Source organism: Zingiber officinale, chromosome 3B (assembly GCF_018446385.1).
Source record: "Zingiber officinale cultivar Zhangliang chromosome 3B, Zo_v1.1, whole genome shotgun sequence".
Classification (NCBI taxonomy): Eukaryota; Viridiplantae; Streptophyta; class Magnoliopsida; order Zingiberales; family Zingiberaceae; genus Zingiber; species Zingiber officinale.
Genome location: NC_055991.1, coordinates 8,550,550 through 8,563,403, shown reverse-complemented (window position 1 = coordinate 8,563,403; position 12,854 = coordinate 8,550,550). Strand labels below are relative to the sequence as shown.

General features: G+C 37.5%; 3 protein-coding genes across 8 annotated transcripts; 1 reads left to right on the top strand and 2 right to left on the bottom strand.

The window, feature by feature from the left end:
* Positions 1 to 94: 94 nt before the first annotated feature.
* On the bottom strand, positions 95 to 2,177 carry LOC122055808 (photosystem I assembly factor PSA3, chloroplastic-like). Its single transcript, XM_042617444.1, has 3 exons — positions 1,830 to 2,177; positions 1,589 to 1,753; positions 95 to 481 (listed from the first exon to the last, which is right to left on the bottom strand). Exons 1-3 carry the CDS (start codon positions 2,175 to 2,177, stop codon positions 155 to 157), a joined length of 840 nt encoding a protein of 279 aa, XP_042473378.1. The 3' UTR covers positions 95 to 154.
* A 258-nt stretch (positions 2,178 to 2,435) lies between these two features.
* Positions 2,436 to 5,742, bottom strand: LOC122055807 (dual-specificity RNA methyltransferase RlmN-like). Its single transcript, XM_042617443.1, has 9 exons — positions 5,521 to 5,742; positions 5,372 to 5,427; positions 5,105 to 5,207; positions 4,251 to 4,348; positions 4,003 to 4,133; positions 3,755 to 3,863; positions 3,137 to 3,328; positions 2,910 to 3,046; positions 2,436 to 2,821 (listed from the first exon to the last, which is right to left on the bottom strand). The coding sequence occupies exons 1-9, from the start codon at positions 5,738 to 5,740 to the stop codon at positions 2,545 to 2,547; spliced, it is 1,323 nt and encodes a 440-aa protein (XP_042473377.1). The 5' UTR covers positions 5,741 to 5,742; the 3' UTR covers positions 2,436 to 2,544.
* Positions 5,743 to 7,360: 1,618 nt separating this feature from the next.
* LOC122055805 lies at positions 7,361 to 11,643 on the top strand. 6 transcript variants are annotated; one of them, XM_042617439.1, is made up of 9 exons: positions 7,361 to 8,034; positions 8,113 to 8,413; positions 10,254 to 10,583; positions 10,653 to 10,778; positions 10,908 to 10,988; positions 11,097 to 11,146; positions 11,229 to 11,268; positions 11,362 to 11,443; positions 11,535 to 11,643. In XM_042617439.1, exons 1-6 carry the CDS (start codon positions 7,624 to 7,626, stop codon positions 11,123 to 11,125), a joined length of 1,278 nt encoding a protein of 425 aa, XP_042473373.1. In that variant the 5' UTR covers positions 7,361 to 7,623; the 3' UTR covers positions 11,126 to 11,146; positions 11,229 to 11,268; positions 11,362 to 11,443; positions 11,535 to 11,643. The 6 variants fall into 6 exon arrangements, with proteins under 6 accessions (XP_042473373.1, XP_042473369.1, XP_042473372.1 ...); XM_042617435.1 differs by having other exon boundaries at positions 7,361 to 8,413; XM_042617438.1 differs by lacking the exons at positions 11,097 to 11,146; positions 11,229 to 11,268.
* Positions 11,644 to 12,854: the final 1,211 nt, after the last annotated feature.

Below are 12,854 nucleotides of genomic sequence, written 5' to 3'. Positions count from 1 at the left end.
TTTGAATTCTGCACAAAATTGATATAACATATAAAGGACTGCACAAGTTAGAAATGTATACCTTTGTTTTCAAGGAAAAAAAATCTCTGGCAGATTGGTATATGCAAACTAAATTTATATTAATAATTGAAGAAATTTGGATACAACAGCAAGGTTAACTGGAGTTTTCTCTATTCTGTTGCAGAAATTCAAGGTCCTTCTTTTGCCTTTCTATGGCCTCTTTTGATAAAGATTTTGGCTCTGGATAATTAGTTCTCTCACCTGTAGCTATTTCCTTTACCATAGAACTAACTATTCTATCTATTTCTGTTTTTCCAATAGAAGGGAAAACGGAATTTAGCATATTGCAGAGTAATCTTTCGTCCTCCTCTTCTATTGTATCATCATTGCCAAAGCAGCAGACATAAATTGCATCCAAAGCTTTTTCGACTCTAATCTCCATTGGAGTTTCAGGAACGACACTCTTCATTTTGGCTCGCCTCTGGACAAAAGTAGAAATCAATTTCAGGCATTATGCATAGTATATATGAGAAAGAATTCTCATTGAAGAATTGATATAACAAAGCAAGACAGCACTTGAAGAGCAGCATTCCCTATGCACATAGAGTTGGCAAAACTTATGACAGAATTTGCATGAATTCTGCTGTTCAAAATTTTTTCTAACAATAGTGCGATTTTAGTCTCTACTTGTGAGAATGCTATCAAGCAGCAAACATCCAACAAGAAATTAAAGCTGCAAAAGGGATTTGGTATGACAATAAGATAATGATGTGCAGGAAACTTATTTTTATAATAAAGCCACACTTCGATAGGTTTATCAAAGCTCAGACCTGCTGACGGCATCTGAAGTTCAAGACCAATATTATTGCTCGGTATAGAACCAGTCAAGAAAGATGGGCCGTAAGAATCGTTACAAAAGAAACCAAATAAATATTATTATCAGAGAAATATTTCCATCCAAATAAATAAATAGGCAAGTGTTATTAAAGGATAAACAGAGATGACAAAGTATAATACTGCATGAGTTATGTGAGAAAACACTTAATTCTGCAATAAAATTAAAATATTCATAGCTAATAACAATAACAAGAATCATTGTCATACAATGAGTTAAATTTGATTGTTTATCAACTAATGTATAGAACGGAATCAACAGAAAATAACTAGCTATGCTGAAGCTCATAGATTTTCTTACTGCACTCCAGTTTAATAATTTCTACATTCCATGATTTTGTTTTGCCAGGCATTAAGCCAAAAAATCTGCCTACTTCTCATTGTTTAGGAGTTTGCCCTTCGAAGTACTCACAAAGGATAATTTCCCATCGCAACTATGTGAAACTACCCAACCATACACAGCTAGCAACTATCCAGCAAGTCCTTCAACTAGCAATTCTAAGAAAAGATATGAATTGATAGTTGCTTCCAGCCGAAAACATACAGAAGATTGAGACTAGAAATATTTGCAGGCATCTACATTAACATTTCAACTCAATTGATAAGATTTAATGAGTTATTCCCTCTTTTGCTGAAAGTAAAGTGACAAGAGTGAAGATATCAAACTGAAGGAGGGTGAAGCTAGAAAAATCACCTCCTTCGCAGCAGTCATTTTAGCAAAGAAAGTCTCTTCCGCAAATTCAATATCATTCGAAATGCGGAGCCTTGCTACCCCTTCCAGTATCTCTTCCGACTTCAAGAGTCCGGCACCAAGTGCAGCCAACCAGCAACACATAAGAACGTAAAGTGGATCCCCTGCCTATGTAAAAAAAGGAAACAATTACAACAAAATAGGAAAAAAAACGAGATTTATGTATGAAGGATTAGAAACGAACTCTTCCGCGGCGGTCTTGGAACTCATAAAAGGCTCTGGAATCCATGATGCTGCATTTCTTCCCTACTCGTCGCCGGAACTCAGCGAAGTCGATCAGATCCTCGCCGACGCCGCCCTCGTCGCTCAGAATGCGGGCGAAGAGGCCCACTATGGGGAGCGACCCGATCAACTTACTGGCGAAGCCGGAGATGGAGTTGGGCTTCCTCTCCATGTAGCCGACGACCGAGAGCCTAGCGGCGCAGCCATAGCGGACGAAGGGGCGGCAGGGCAGGAAGAGGGCGGAGGGTGTCGGTGGCAGGAAGGAGGAGAAGAGGCGGACCGAAGAAAGGGTTGCGGCCGGTGCCCCCATGGCCTTCGCTCAGCAATTGGAGCTCAGCTTATCGTTATCCCCTAATGGATCGAACAAGGGGTTAAAGCACCATTTTAACCTCTGTTGGGGGTTTTTTCATAAAAAAAAATAATTTTGAATTTTAGAAATTAAAATTAATTAACTAATCCTGCCGTTTGGCCTCTCCAAAATTTTCATTCCAAGAAACATTTTTTCTTTTGGCTAAAAAATTATTTTATTTTTTTGAAAAAAAGGACATCAAAAGAGTGCGATTACAAATTGAAGAATGAGAAGGTCACGTGAATTTTTCTAATTTCTTGGTTAGTTCCTGAACATGATGAGATGAAAATAAAACGACGATTAAACCTGCTAAATCAACTCTGGTACGTTACACAGCCATTTGAAATCTCCCAGGAACACGAAGCAATGGCGCTTGCACATCTCCAGGCTTTCCTAGCTGCCCACAAGCTGCCATCTTATCGTCCCCCCTGCTGAGTCGCAAGAACACGGCGATGCCTGCTTCTGCGAGGACGTTGCGGAACTCGATCATCTTATCCTTTGCAGTCGGCTTGAATAGAGTTCCGCAATGAGGGTTAAATGAGATGAGATTTATCTTGCAAGGAATGCCTCGAACAAGTTCAATAAGCCTCTTGGAATCCTCTATGCTGCCAACGTTAGAACACTAGAATCATGAAAATGGTGATGAAAGTGGGTTGATGCCTGTGATAAAAGAAGAATCGAAGCAGCTCAAACCTGTCATTCACTCCAGCAAGCATCACATATTCAAATAATACTTTGTACTTGTGTTTAGATGAGAGTTCTTCCTTTAATGTGTTGAGGAGGAGGCTCAGTTTGTACTTCATGTTGATCGGCATAATCCAATTTCTCACCTGCACATACATTCTTAGATTGATAGTCGATACACATACGGAACAACCCACCTCAATAAGATTACAAGTCAGAGTAGCATTATGAGTTACCTCGTCTGTAGTAGCATTTAGACTAACTGCCAATGCACATGGCGATTCACGGAGAAACCGTTTTAACTGAGGAACAAGTCCACTGGTCGAAACAGTGACTTTCCTTGGGCTAAAATGGAGGCCTTGGTCATGAACCATTATGGCAGCTGCTTTGATGACATTGTCTATGTTGTGCAACGGCTCGCCCATGCCCTAAACAAAATGATCAAGTTTTCAGAAGAAGCCACATCAAATGAGTGCAGACTTTGAAAAAATAACCACATAAATTGTTCCAATTTGAAAACACCAAATATCGGCCAAATGATGTGATAAGCAATGCTAACTGCTTATTATTAACTTTTTCGAACATGGTAGTAAACGTTGAAATGGTTTCTTACCCTCCTAGCTATAAGAAAACACTGTGCTAATTCAACTTATAATAGTGTCTAGATTTTAACGAGTCAACTTCTTCATTTATTTTATTCTGCATTCTTTATCCGATTGTTCAAACCATTGGGATATCATCTATTTTGTTATAACGGTTCATTCCGGATTAACCTTTCAACAAGAGATGCAGATGCATAGTGATTTTAATAATCACTTTATGAAATATTCTAGTTGATAAGATTGTGTGCATACCATGAATACCACATTTGTGATGGATCCCAATTCGCTTGTGAATAACCTGCGTGCAAACACAGCTTGCTCAACAATTTCTGCCGTTGACAAATGCCTCTTTAAGCCCATCCTGAGATATATCAGATACAAGTTAGATTTAGCTATTATCCCAAGTGTGTCCATACCAAGGTGTCCAAACAAAATATATCGTCAGCATGAGCAAACCAGATTCAATATTAAACAAAAAAAAAAAAGAAAAATGAACGTGCCTCCCAGTGTAGCAGAACTGACAATTCATGGCACAGCCAATTTGACTAGAAACACATACAGTAGTTCTCCCTTGTCTGCAGGGGATGACAACTGTTTCGATCACTGATCCCTCTTCCAACGTGAACAAAATCTGCAAGCTCCTGTGTGATCCAAAATTAATTTTGAATGCTCTAAAAGCAAGCATAAAGCAGGTTTTGAACTGAACATATAGACTACTGATCAAAATTAATAGATGAAAACAAATTACCTTTCGAGTTCCGTCTGATGCTGTTAGAACTTCTTTCAGTGACAATGCCGTTAGAGAAACATTTGCACTCAGCATTTTTCTAAATTCTTTATTTAACCCTGCAAAAATACAAAGTAAGATCTACATGACAGAACAATAATTAAGGATACAACAGCAGCAAGATCAATAAGTTTTGTACACAAAAAAGTAATTCTAAATTAAATGTCAATGTGAAGAGCTGATGCAATTGACATAATGCATGTTTTTTTGAGATGGTGAAATAGAAAATTACTTAACAAAAGATCAAAAACAGCAGGGCCTTCAAAAACAAGTAAGTTATTCATGGGACGGTGGGACCTGGAGTTGAAATTGGCCTTGATTTGCTATCAAAGTGAGACATCAAAATGGTCAGTGATTCCTTCTGGAAAAGGACAACATGGCATAATTTGACAAGCCTGCGCTAGAAGTCGAGACTGAGCAGGATGAGAGTGTCAAGTAAACACAACATGCAAGTGAATCGCTATAGTGGGATGCATGTGTGAAGCTTTTCATGGAGCGAATGAGAAAGAAGCTATACAATGGATGCTAAAAGTTAGTTCTTTTTTCATATATACCTTTTTATCATATCCAATGCTTGAACTTAGCACTCAGATAAAGAGTAACTTGATTAATTGTTGTTATTTGTTCCATCAATTGCTATTAAAGACTTGATTCAATTCTGTTTATATTGTGTTCTATAATATTGGGAGAATAAGAGCTCAATTTATCTTTTGCAATCATGCATCACCTATTTGCAATCATATATCACCAAAATCTTCTTGAGAATAACTTTAGAAAGAGAGAACAACTAAGCTGGAAAAAGTCTACCGCAAGACCTGTCAATTCATCGCAGCTCTGTGCCCAACTGTTGTTTCCGTAGAGGCATTTCCACAACATCAATGCCTGCCCGGACCTAAATCCTTGAGACTGAACCCAATTCTGCTCAAAAAAGTGTGTTTTTTTTTAACCAAATTGATGCGAAATAATAATCTCGAAAGTCAAAGCTTACAATTGGAAACCTTGTGAAAAAAAAACAATCATATATTACACACAGCAAAGCAGATACAAAATGATGAACATCAAAAACAAAGTGAGAGTCTTACTTCGAGTTCTCGAAAATCCATCCCCTTCAACGTGACTTTGGAGCTCCTAGGATCGCCTAAACCCAGATACTCGATAAGCGAACAGAAAGTATGAGGATAATTTTATCAAAAGGAAAGCATTAACGATCCGGAGGAGGAGAAATTAATACCAGATTCTTGATGGATCGGCGAAGTCGAGAAGGGGCGACCGCCGGAAAATCTGGAAAAGGATCCTCGTGGCATATTTAGGCGAGCACTAGCATTTGTAGAAGGAAAGCAAACCATAGAGGAGAGAGAATAGGCCGTCCATCGAATGAGCACGGCCATGGACAAGCACCGGGAGGAGTAGCCGAAAGGAACGGTGGTGCGGCGGCGGCGCTTTATCGTCATCCAATTCCATCCCTCTTCCTCTCTATTCACATTTTACGGGCCGGCAATTAGGCCCATTAACAAAATCTTTTACTCGTAAGCCCATTATCTCAAATTGTACCCACTCGGACTCAGTTCCAAGTCGATGTCAATTTCTCAGTTGTCCACCAAGAATTTTAAATAATTGTATTATGGTGAAATAAGGTAGACCAAAATTAAGAAAACACCCCAAAATATTAAAATCATCACAATTCAAAAGTGGTCATATTCTTCAAACAATCAAAGAGACGCCCAAATTTTTAATCTCTGTCATCTTTTAGATCTCATTTTCATCAAATTCAAAACATAAATCTGGTTGAATTTTTTTCCCATCTATAAGAGCATCTGTATTCGTATTCGACGGTAAATGCTTAACTGTATGTTAATGTTAAAATCAATGTGATGTAGCGTTAATACTGTCGTGGTTGAACGCGTTCAATGCTACATGCCAGGATTAAAAACAAATAAAATACTAAAATGTGATGCTGCTGTAGTGTATTTTATTTATTTAAAAAATTAAAAATTGAATAAAATAGATAAATAATAAAATATGAATGTATTTTTAATAATAATAATATTTATTTTTTAAAAATAATTTAAATATTTTAAAATATATTTATTTAATATGATATAATTTTAAGATGATTGAGTATACTGCGGGATTCATAAATAATGAGTGTTAATATTAAAAGGAATATGAATGAAAGAGATATGTTGTTATAATAAGTTTGTGATAGTGAACTCCATATTTTTTTATTGAGGTGGTAGATGTTATAATAATTAGCATTATGAATGCTCTAATAACACTAATCTCAATTAGTATGGTCAAATAAATCAATCTCTGATGAGACAAGCTTATTCATAAAAAATTTTATGGGATGGGACGGGATGGGACAGTCAATCATCTTGACAGGTTAGAAATCTCTAATCCAAGACATATTGTAGGTTAAGCGGGATAACACTTGCAAGTATCTATATATATAGTTCATTGATTTTTTTACTTTAATATCTGAGTGAGTCACATACCCAAGTGGGTCAGCCTGTATTGATTCATTTTAAAATGAATTGATAAAATTGTAATCCGATCCACTTAAATTATTTCAAAGAATGTCAATCCGACTAATTAAAAAGTTTAATCTCATTACATGAGCTTCAATTGAACTATCCTAATATAATTTTTACACTAATTTTTATCAATCATCCCCTTCTACAACTACTAATGGTAGATTGCGCTTCGAATCTCTCATAAAATATATCATATGATCACCGTGTTCGAATTATTTGTAATATTGGATGGTCCATTGAATTTATCGATACTTTTAGTGATTGATGTAATCTATCTGTATTTTTTAAATTTATTTTAGTGATTGAAACCTTGATGGGATGGATCGATCACATAATCGGAGAACTGAATAATCAGATTATAACAAAAAAAATTGATAAGTGATTGGTAAATATAAATCCGTAGGAAGGATGGTGGGGTGGCGGCAAAAGAGGGATGAACTTGAAATAAGGAGCACGTTGTGCTGATTTTAAAAAAATTAGAGGCACCTTTGTAAAATTTCTCCCAAAATTAATTTAAGGTAGAAGCGGAAACCATAAGGGGCAACGTAGGACAGTAAAAAACATTCAGGTGTCTAATCCTAATATTTCACTTTATATCGTTGAGCCTTAAACCGGCAGAGATCGAGGCTGTGAACTCCAATTGAGATCCACGAAAGCCGATTTCGCAGGGATCCGATCTTTGTTCGTCCTTTGCGGCCGGGGCAGAATCGCCGCCGACTCCGCGCGCCGGGGCCATGGCTTCCGGCGCTGAGTAAAACCCGAAGGCGGTGCCACCGCGCGGCCGCTTCCTAGGCGGTGTTATGCGTCTCCACGCCTCCAAGCTCGATCTCCCCCTCCCGACGACCTCCTCGCCAGCCGCCGCCGTCTCCTACCTGCTCTACGAGCACTCGTCTCGCTCCCTCGCCCTAGTTCTCGACGACTTCTCCGCGTTCCTCTACCCTTCCCTCTCCCCGACGCGTTTCCCCGCACCCAACCACACCGCTGTTCCCCCGCCCTCCACCACCGCTTGCTTCGTCCGCCTACTTCCCTCCTCCCGTGTCTTGTTCCTCACCGCTGCACCCCTCGCCGCCGGCTCCAGCATCCAGCTCCGCGTTTGGATCCTCCTCTCCCGCGGAGGCTCCGCGGCCTCCGCCTTCAGCCCCGCTCGCCTTGACTTCAGAAACGACCGCGGCCGGTTCTCTGTCACCCTCGGCCTCCGCCACGGGCACACGGTACGGCTCGCTGGATCGGCTAACGTGTTTGTTATCCACTCGGTCGCTGCTAATCAGATCTGGGTTTTCGCCGCGAAGATGGCTGCGGCGGAGGAGGCCACCGTCCATCTCATGAAGTGCGCAGTGGTAGAGCTCTCGCTTCCGATCTACTCGATCACGGTTTCGATGGGATTTATGCTCCTGGGAGAGGTGGACGGCGTCCGGATCTTTCCTTTGCGACCGCTGATCAAGGGCAAGCTGTCGAAATCTTGCGTTTCAACCATCAAGAAGGCAACTGCATCAACCGGGGATCTCTGCAAGAAAATTTTGCCAAATGGATTGATGATTCCCAAGAATTTTATCAAGAGCTCGTTGATTCCTGAAGTCGAAGAAAAGACTGGTAGATGTGCTACTCCCCATAAACTTCCAAATATTTATTCTTTTTTCGTTGTTAAGAGTCTATTCTCTGTCTCTGCGACTCTGCATTCTTCTTCCTCACCAATATTGATATTTGAGCTAAGGCATGTGTCTGGTTCGTTCTTCTGGGTTTTACAGTTCTGGATTTTGTTGATTACATTTATATTTCTGAATCGATAGGTCATATTACGTAAATCAATAAAAGGAAATAGGTGTTTCATCTAGGTTGGAATATGATTGCCAATATAACATTTGAGTAGCATATGAGGTGCCCCTCAAGAATGACTGAATGGTCAGAGGTGTGTTATTTGCATTGAAGTTTGGATAGGTTAATATAATATGGTTTAGTAAGTCATTCAACAAAATTAAGAACTAAGAAGATTGTTGTGGAGAGAAACTTTAGAAATTAAAGGTTTAAAGTTAAGTGGAATTAAGATTCAACGTATTAAATAGTTTTGATAATAGGAAAAGAAGTGAGGTAATACATTGTCTAAGCGGGCATGAAATTCTTGTGATCACGCTTTAGACACCTTGGCTAGTTGGATGGATTATTCAACACTATGGAGACATTGATGGAGACTATTTATAGTATAAAAGGTCGTAGTTAAATAAATGGAAAGCAACTTTTGGGGCTCTGAGTCATCAGAAAAATGCTTATTTGATTGTCGCATGACAAGTCATGCTTCATAATCAGAGAGTTGATCTATCAGAAAATGATACATACTAAAACTTAATTTAATAGATACAAGAATGTAAAGATGAATTTATGGGGTCGTCATAAATAATAAAGTAAAAGATATTGTCTGCCATTTAGGAGCACTTTGGCATTGTTTCAACAGATGTAGAATGATCAAATAAAAGCTAAGATGATATGAACATGTTCAAAGACAATAAAGAGATTCTAAAGGTAGACAAATTTAACTTGGAGTTGAGGTGTAAGGTGTAGAGGAAAACTAAATTTAGTTGCTTAGAATAGAGGTGTAAGGTGTAGACAAATTTAATAGAACTTGAAGTTTATGGAACAGAACTGCTTTTTTTTAGAACTTGAAGCATAGATAATTAGTTTTTGTCTGTTACAGGTGATTCCGGTTAATTATAAGTTCACATAAATAATCACTTTTGCCGAAAGTCTAGAAATTGATAGTGTCAACAACCTAGTTTGAAAACTATAATGATAATAAACTGTCTCTTAGTTTTCAATATTCCTTCTCTTTGTTGCTGAGTAGATAGTTAACAGCCTATAATGGCATTATACTATGATAAATACCTTTACTTTTATTTTAACATAATGATATCCTTTCATTTAGAGAACTGAGTTCATTAAACGTCATCCTCTTAGTTTGAAATTCGTTGATATTCCTTGTCTGGTGGAGCATACACTTGAAATCATTCGCCACACTAGTTCCTATTTGGAAATTTTGTGAACATTGAGTAACACAAAACTGAAGCTTTTCTAAGGTATTTGATAAAAAGAAAATTTGACTGTCAATATCATTCTGATAGCACAACTGATAACTTATTAGGGTAGAGGATAGGAGTGCAGAACTAATAAACTAATCATGGTAGAGGATTGATGTGCAGAGCAATTAGGAAAGAGAGTATGAGTGTCATTTATACAAGTTTATTAATATGAAATCTGCAATCTGTCAAGTTTAATCTGAGTTATATGTTTGGCTTTAATTCACATTTCAAAGTCATTGGTGTTTAACCATTTTATTGTTTAATGCATATATCTTTGATGGCAAAAGTATGACCAATGTTTTTAAATTTTTTATCATTGTTATTTGAGTTGAGAACTTATCGATAGGCATCTTTGCTTGCAGATAAGCTTAAGACTGTCAGAGTGACACAAGACTCAAGTGATCCCTACTCATTTTTTGTGTTCATCAAGCCTGCTGAATTGCAAAGTTATAAAGGCAGTAAATCAACTCCCTCATCATTAAAAGCAGTTCGCATCCATGTTCTGTCAGAGAAGAAATATGTGATCTTGGATTCAGCTGGTGGTTTACACTTTCTGAATTTTAATGAAAGTGGTGGAATGGCACTGGAACTCAATGCTCAGTCATCTATGCCTTTCAATTATGCGCATGCATGCCAACTAAACAATGTCATGGAAGTGCACTTTTTGTCTATTCTTCCTGATATTTCTTCAGGTATGTTCTAGTTTGTTCTATACATCTCTGTTTAGTATATTTTTCCCCTCCAATTTATGTTCTCTGCAGAAATACAGTATGCCTGGCTATCAGACGGAGAGTATTCCATACATTTGATCTCACTGGTAGATGCTGATACTGCTGATGATGAGATTGATAAGGATGGGAGCAAGGAAAAATCTACTGTTCTTTCAGGTCCCTGAAAATCAACTTTTTTTTCTGTCAAACGAACAAAGCCCTTAATTAGTCAAAATGATTTTATAGCTCTTTGACAATTGTCTCATATATTACTCAAGTGACATTTTTTGTCTAAAATTCATCTAGCTGTGGGAGCGATATTTACAAATGAAAAGATTCAAGACCTTGTGCCTATTTCCTCGACTTTATGTCTTGTACTTTGTCGAGGTATTTAATCTCTCTCATTGAGTTAGTTGACAAATTGAGTTTTCTAACCTGTCTACTGGAAACTGGACTCTTAAGGTAAATATTGACTACTTCAAGTTTAACATACAGGAAACATGTTTATTTATGGAGTTGCTTGAGCAAATTTATGTCTGTTGGAGGTTGGTTTTATATTCTAAATATATTGTGAAATTTAAGATGCATGTTTAAGGGTTATATCCTTCAACTTCATTGACTTTTTAGGAACAAGTGTGCAACCCTACTTAAGCTGTTGGCAATAGCAGTTAGTGATTTTAATATAATTGGTTTTTGCTTTTCTACCTTATATACTCATTTATTAATTCTATTCCTTTGCCTTTGTTTCCATGGAATGAAGGAAAAACTTGTCAGGCCAACTTAGAAACTTAAATTTCTATGCTTACACGGTTGCTTTATGGAGCAATCTTGAGTAAGATAGGGTAAGTATATGCAGTCTTTATATGATGCTGAAATTACAATCTTCTTTTACTTATACCTCTTATGAGTGCTACGTATTGTTGTTCATTTCAGTTGGCAGTCATGCGGTCATATCATGTTGGGTTTCTTTCATCAACCTATCTTTAAGTCATGAGCTACTTTAGACTTCTACCTTCAGTATCAAACTCTAGCTTATGACTTCGAAAAGGATCTTCAAGGGCTAAGGTGTGACTTTATCCATTTGTTTGTCAATAATAAAATGACTATTTATAATTGATACCTGTTAAAAATCTTTTTTTCCTGCTAGATGAAAAGATTAAAATTGCAATTGTCACCATTTTATTTAGTCACTTGAGTAATTTGACACCTTGTTTTATTTTTACAAGTGACCTACATAGTTCTTCAACATAAAACTTTGACGATTTAAGGTTGAGGACTTCTTAACACGCATATTTCTTTCTTGAGAGAAGAATATTAGTGTTGGTATAGAAGATGCTTAACATATGGGAACCATACTTAGGTTTCATATCTTCTTGAAAGGATTCTTGGTTGATAATCATCTGATTTAGCCCGACACTTGCTCGAAGAATTCAAATTTGTTAGTTTCACCTCTCCACATTAAGCTTATGCAAGAGTGCATCCATAGGGATTCAAATATCAGTTTTCTTTTAAAATAAACCTGTCCTCGCATGCTCTGTCATTAAGCAACCGCAACCAACATAGCATATTTCTAGGCGCATTCTGGCAGTCGATTCTTAACTCCAATCTTTACTTCATTTTATTGGTTCTGTGATCAGATGCACGCCGCCATCCAGAGCACGACTTCCCAATGCTAGATGGCTCTTTTACTTCTGCTCTGTGGGTATCAAAGGCGCCTCAGTTTACACATGGAAGAGTTGTTGATCTGTGAAGCCTTTAGATTTCTCTGGTTGTTTGGTTTGTTTATTCCTCACTGTCTCATTTTCAATCTGCTGTATCTGAGAGGCAAAGTAGGGTCAAATTGTGGTTGTCGATAAAGCTGTAGAATGCAACTTTGTTCCAGAGGAAAAAAGCCCCTTGCCAAACTTGTGATGGTGCTATTAGAAAAAGGTAGATCCGTTAAGGTAGTGATGGTGCTATTAGAATGTTAGCGTATTTATGCGTCAGCTCAGTTGTGGCTGTCTAATTGTGTTAAGATTTGGTATGTACCTTATTATAGTCGTGATTTATAGACTTTAAATTTATTAAAAAAGGAAAATTCTGCTTATTCATTGTAGCTGATTTGGGAGGACGGAAACAAAAATTGTAGAAAATTTTTACGGTGGAAAATTTGTCTTACTTGGTAAAAGAGTATGAGTTATTGTCCTTTTAGATATCTAAGAGAAATGATATATATGGAGCATGAAATCCTCAAGAATGACTCAGCACTTCTTA

What these genes read in the sequence shown, in the direction of transcription:
- LOC122055808 (XM_042617444.1), bottom strand. Translation starts at nt 2,177, where the DNA reads ATGGGGGCACCGGCCGCAACCCTTTCTTCGGTCCGCCTCTTCTCCTCC. An exon ending in TCCAAGACCGCCGCGGAAGA is followed by an intron (nt 1,754 to 1,829) that starts GTTCGTTTCTAA and finishes TTTTTTACATAG; the next exon opens with GCAGGGGATCCACTTTACGT. An exon ending in AAATGACTGCTGCGAAGGAG is followed by an intron (nt 482 to 1,588) that starts GTGATTTTTCTA and finishes ACTTTTGTCCAG; the next exon opens with AGGCGAGCCAAAATGAAGAG.
- LOC122055807 (XM_042617443.1), bottom strand. Translation starts at nt 5,740, where the DNA reads ATGACGATAAAGCGCCGCCGCCGCACCACCGTTCCTTTCGGCTACTCC. An exon ending in GAGCTGCGATGAATTGACAG is followed by an intron (nt 4,349 to 5,104) that starts GTCTTGCGGTAG and finishes GTATTTTTGCAG; the next exon opens with GGTTAAATAAAGAATTTAGA. An exon ending in CATCAGACGGAACTCGAAAG is followed by an intron (nt 4,134 to 4,250) that starts GTAATTTGTTTT and finishes AGGAGCTTGCAG; the next exon opens with ATTTTGTTCACGTTGGAAGA.
- LOC122055805 (XM_042617434.1), top strand. Translation starts at nt 7,624, where the DNA reads ATGCGTCTCCACGCCTCCAAGCTCGATCTCCCCCTCCCGACGACCTCC. An exon ending in AAAATCTACTGTTCTTTCAG is followed by an intron (nt 10,779 to 10,907) that starts GTCCCTGAAAAT and finishes AAATTCATCTAG; the next exon opens with CTGTGGGAGCGATATTTACA. An exon ending in ATGTCTTGTACTTTGTCGAG is followed by an intron (nt 10,989 to 11,361) that starts GTATTTAATCTC and finishes CATGGAATGAAG; the next exon opens with GAAAAACTTGTCAGGCCAAC.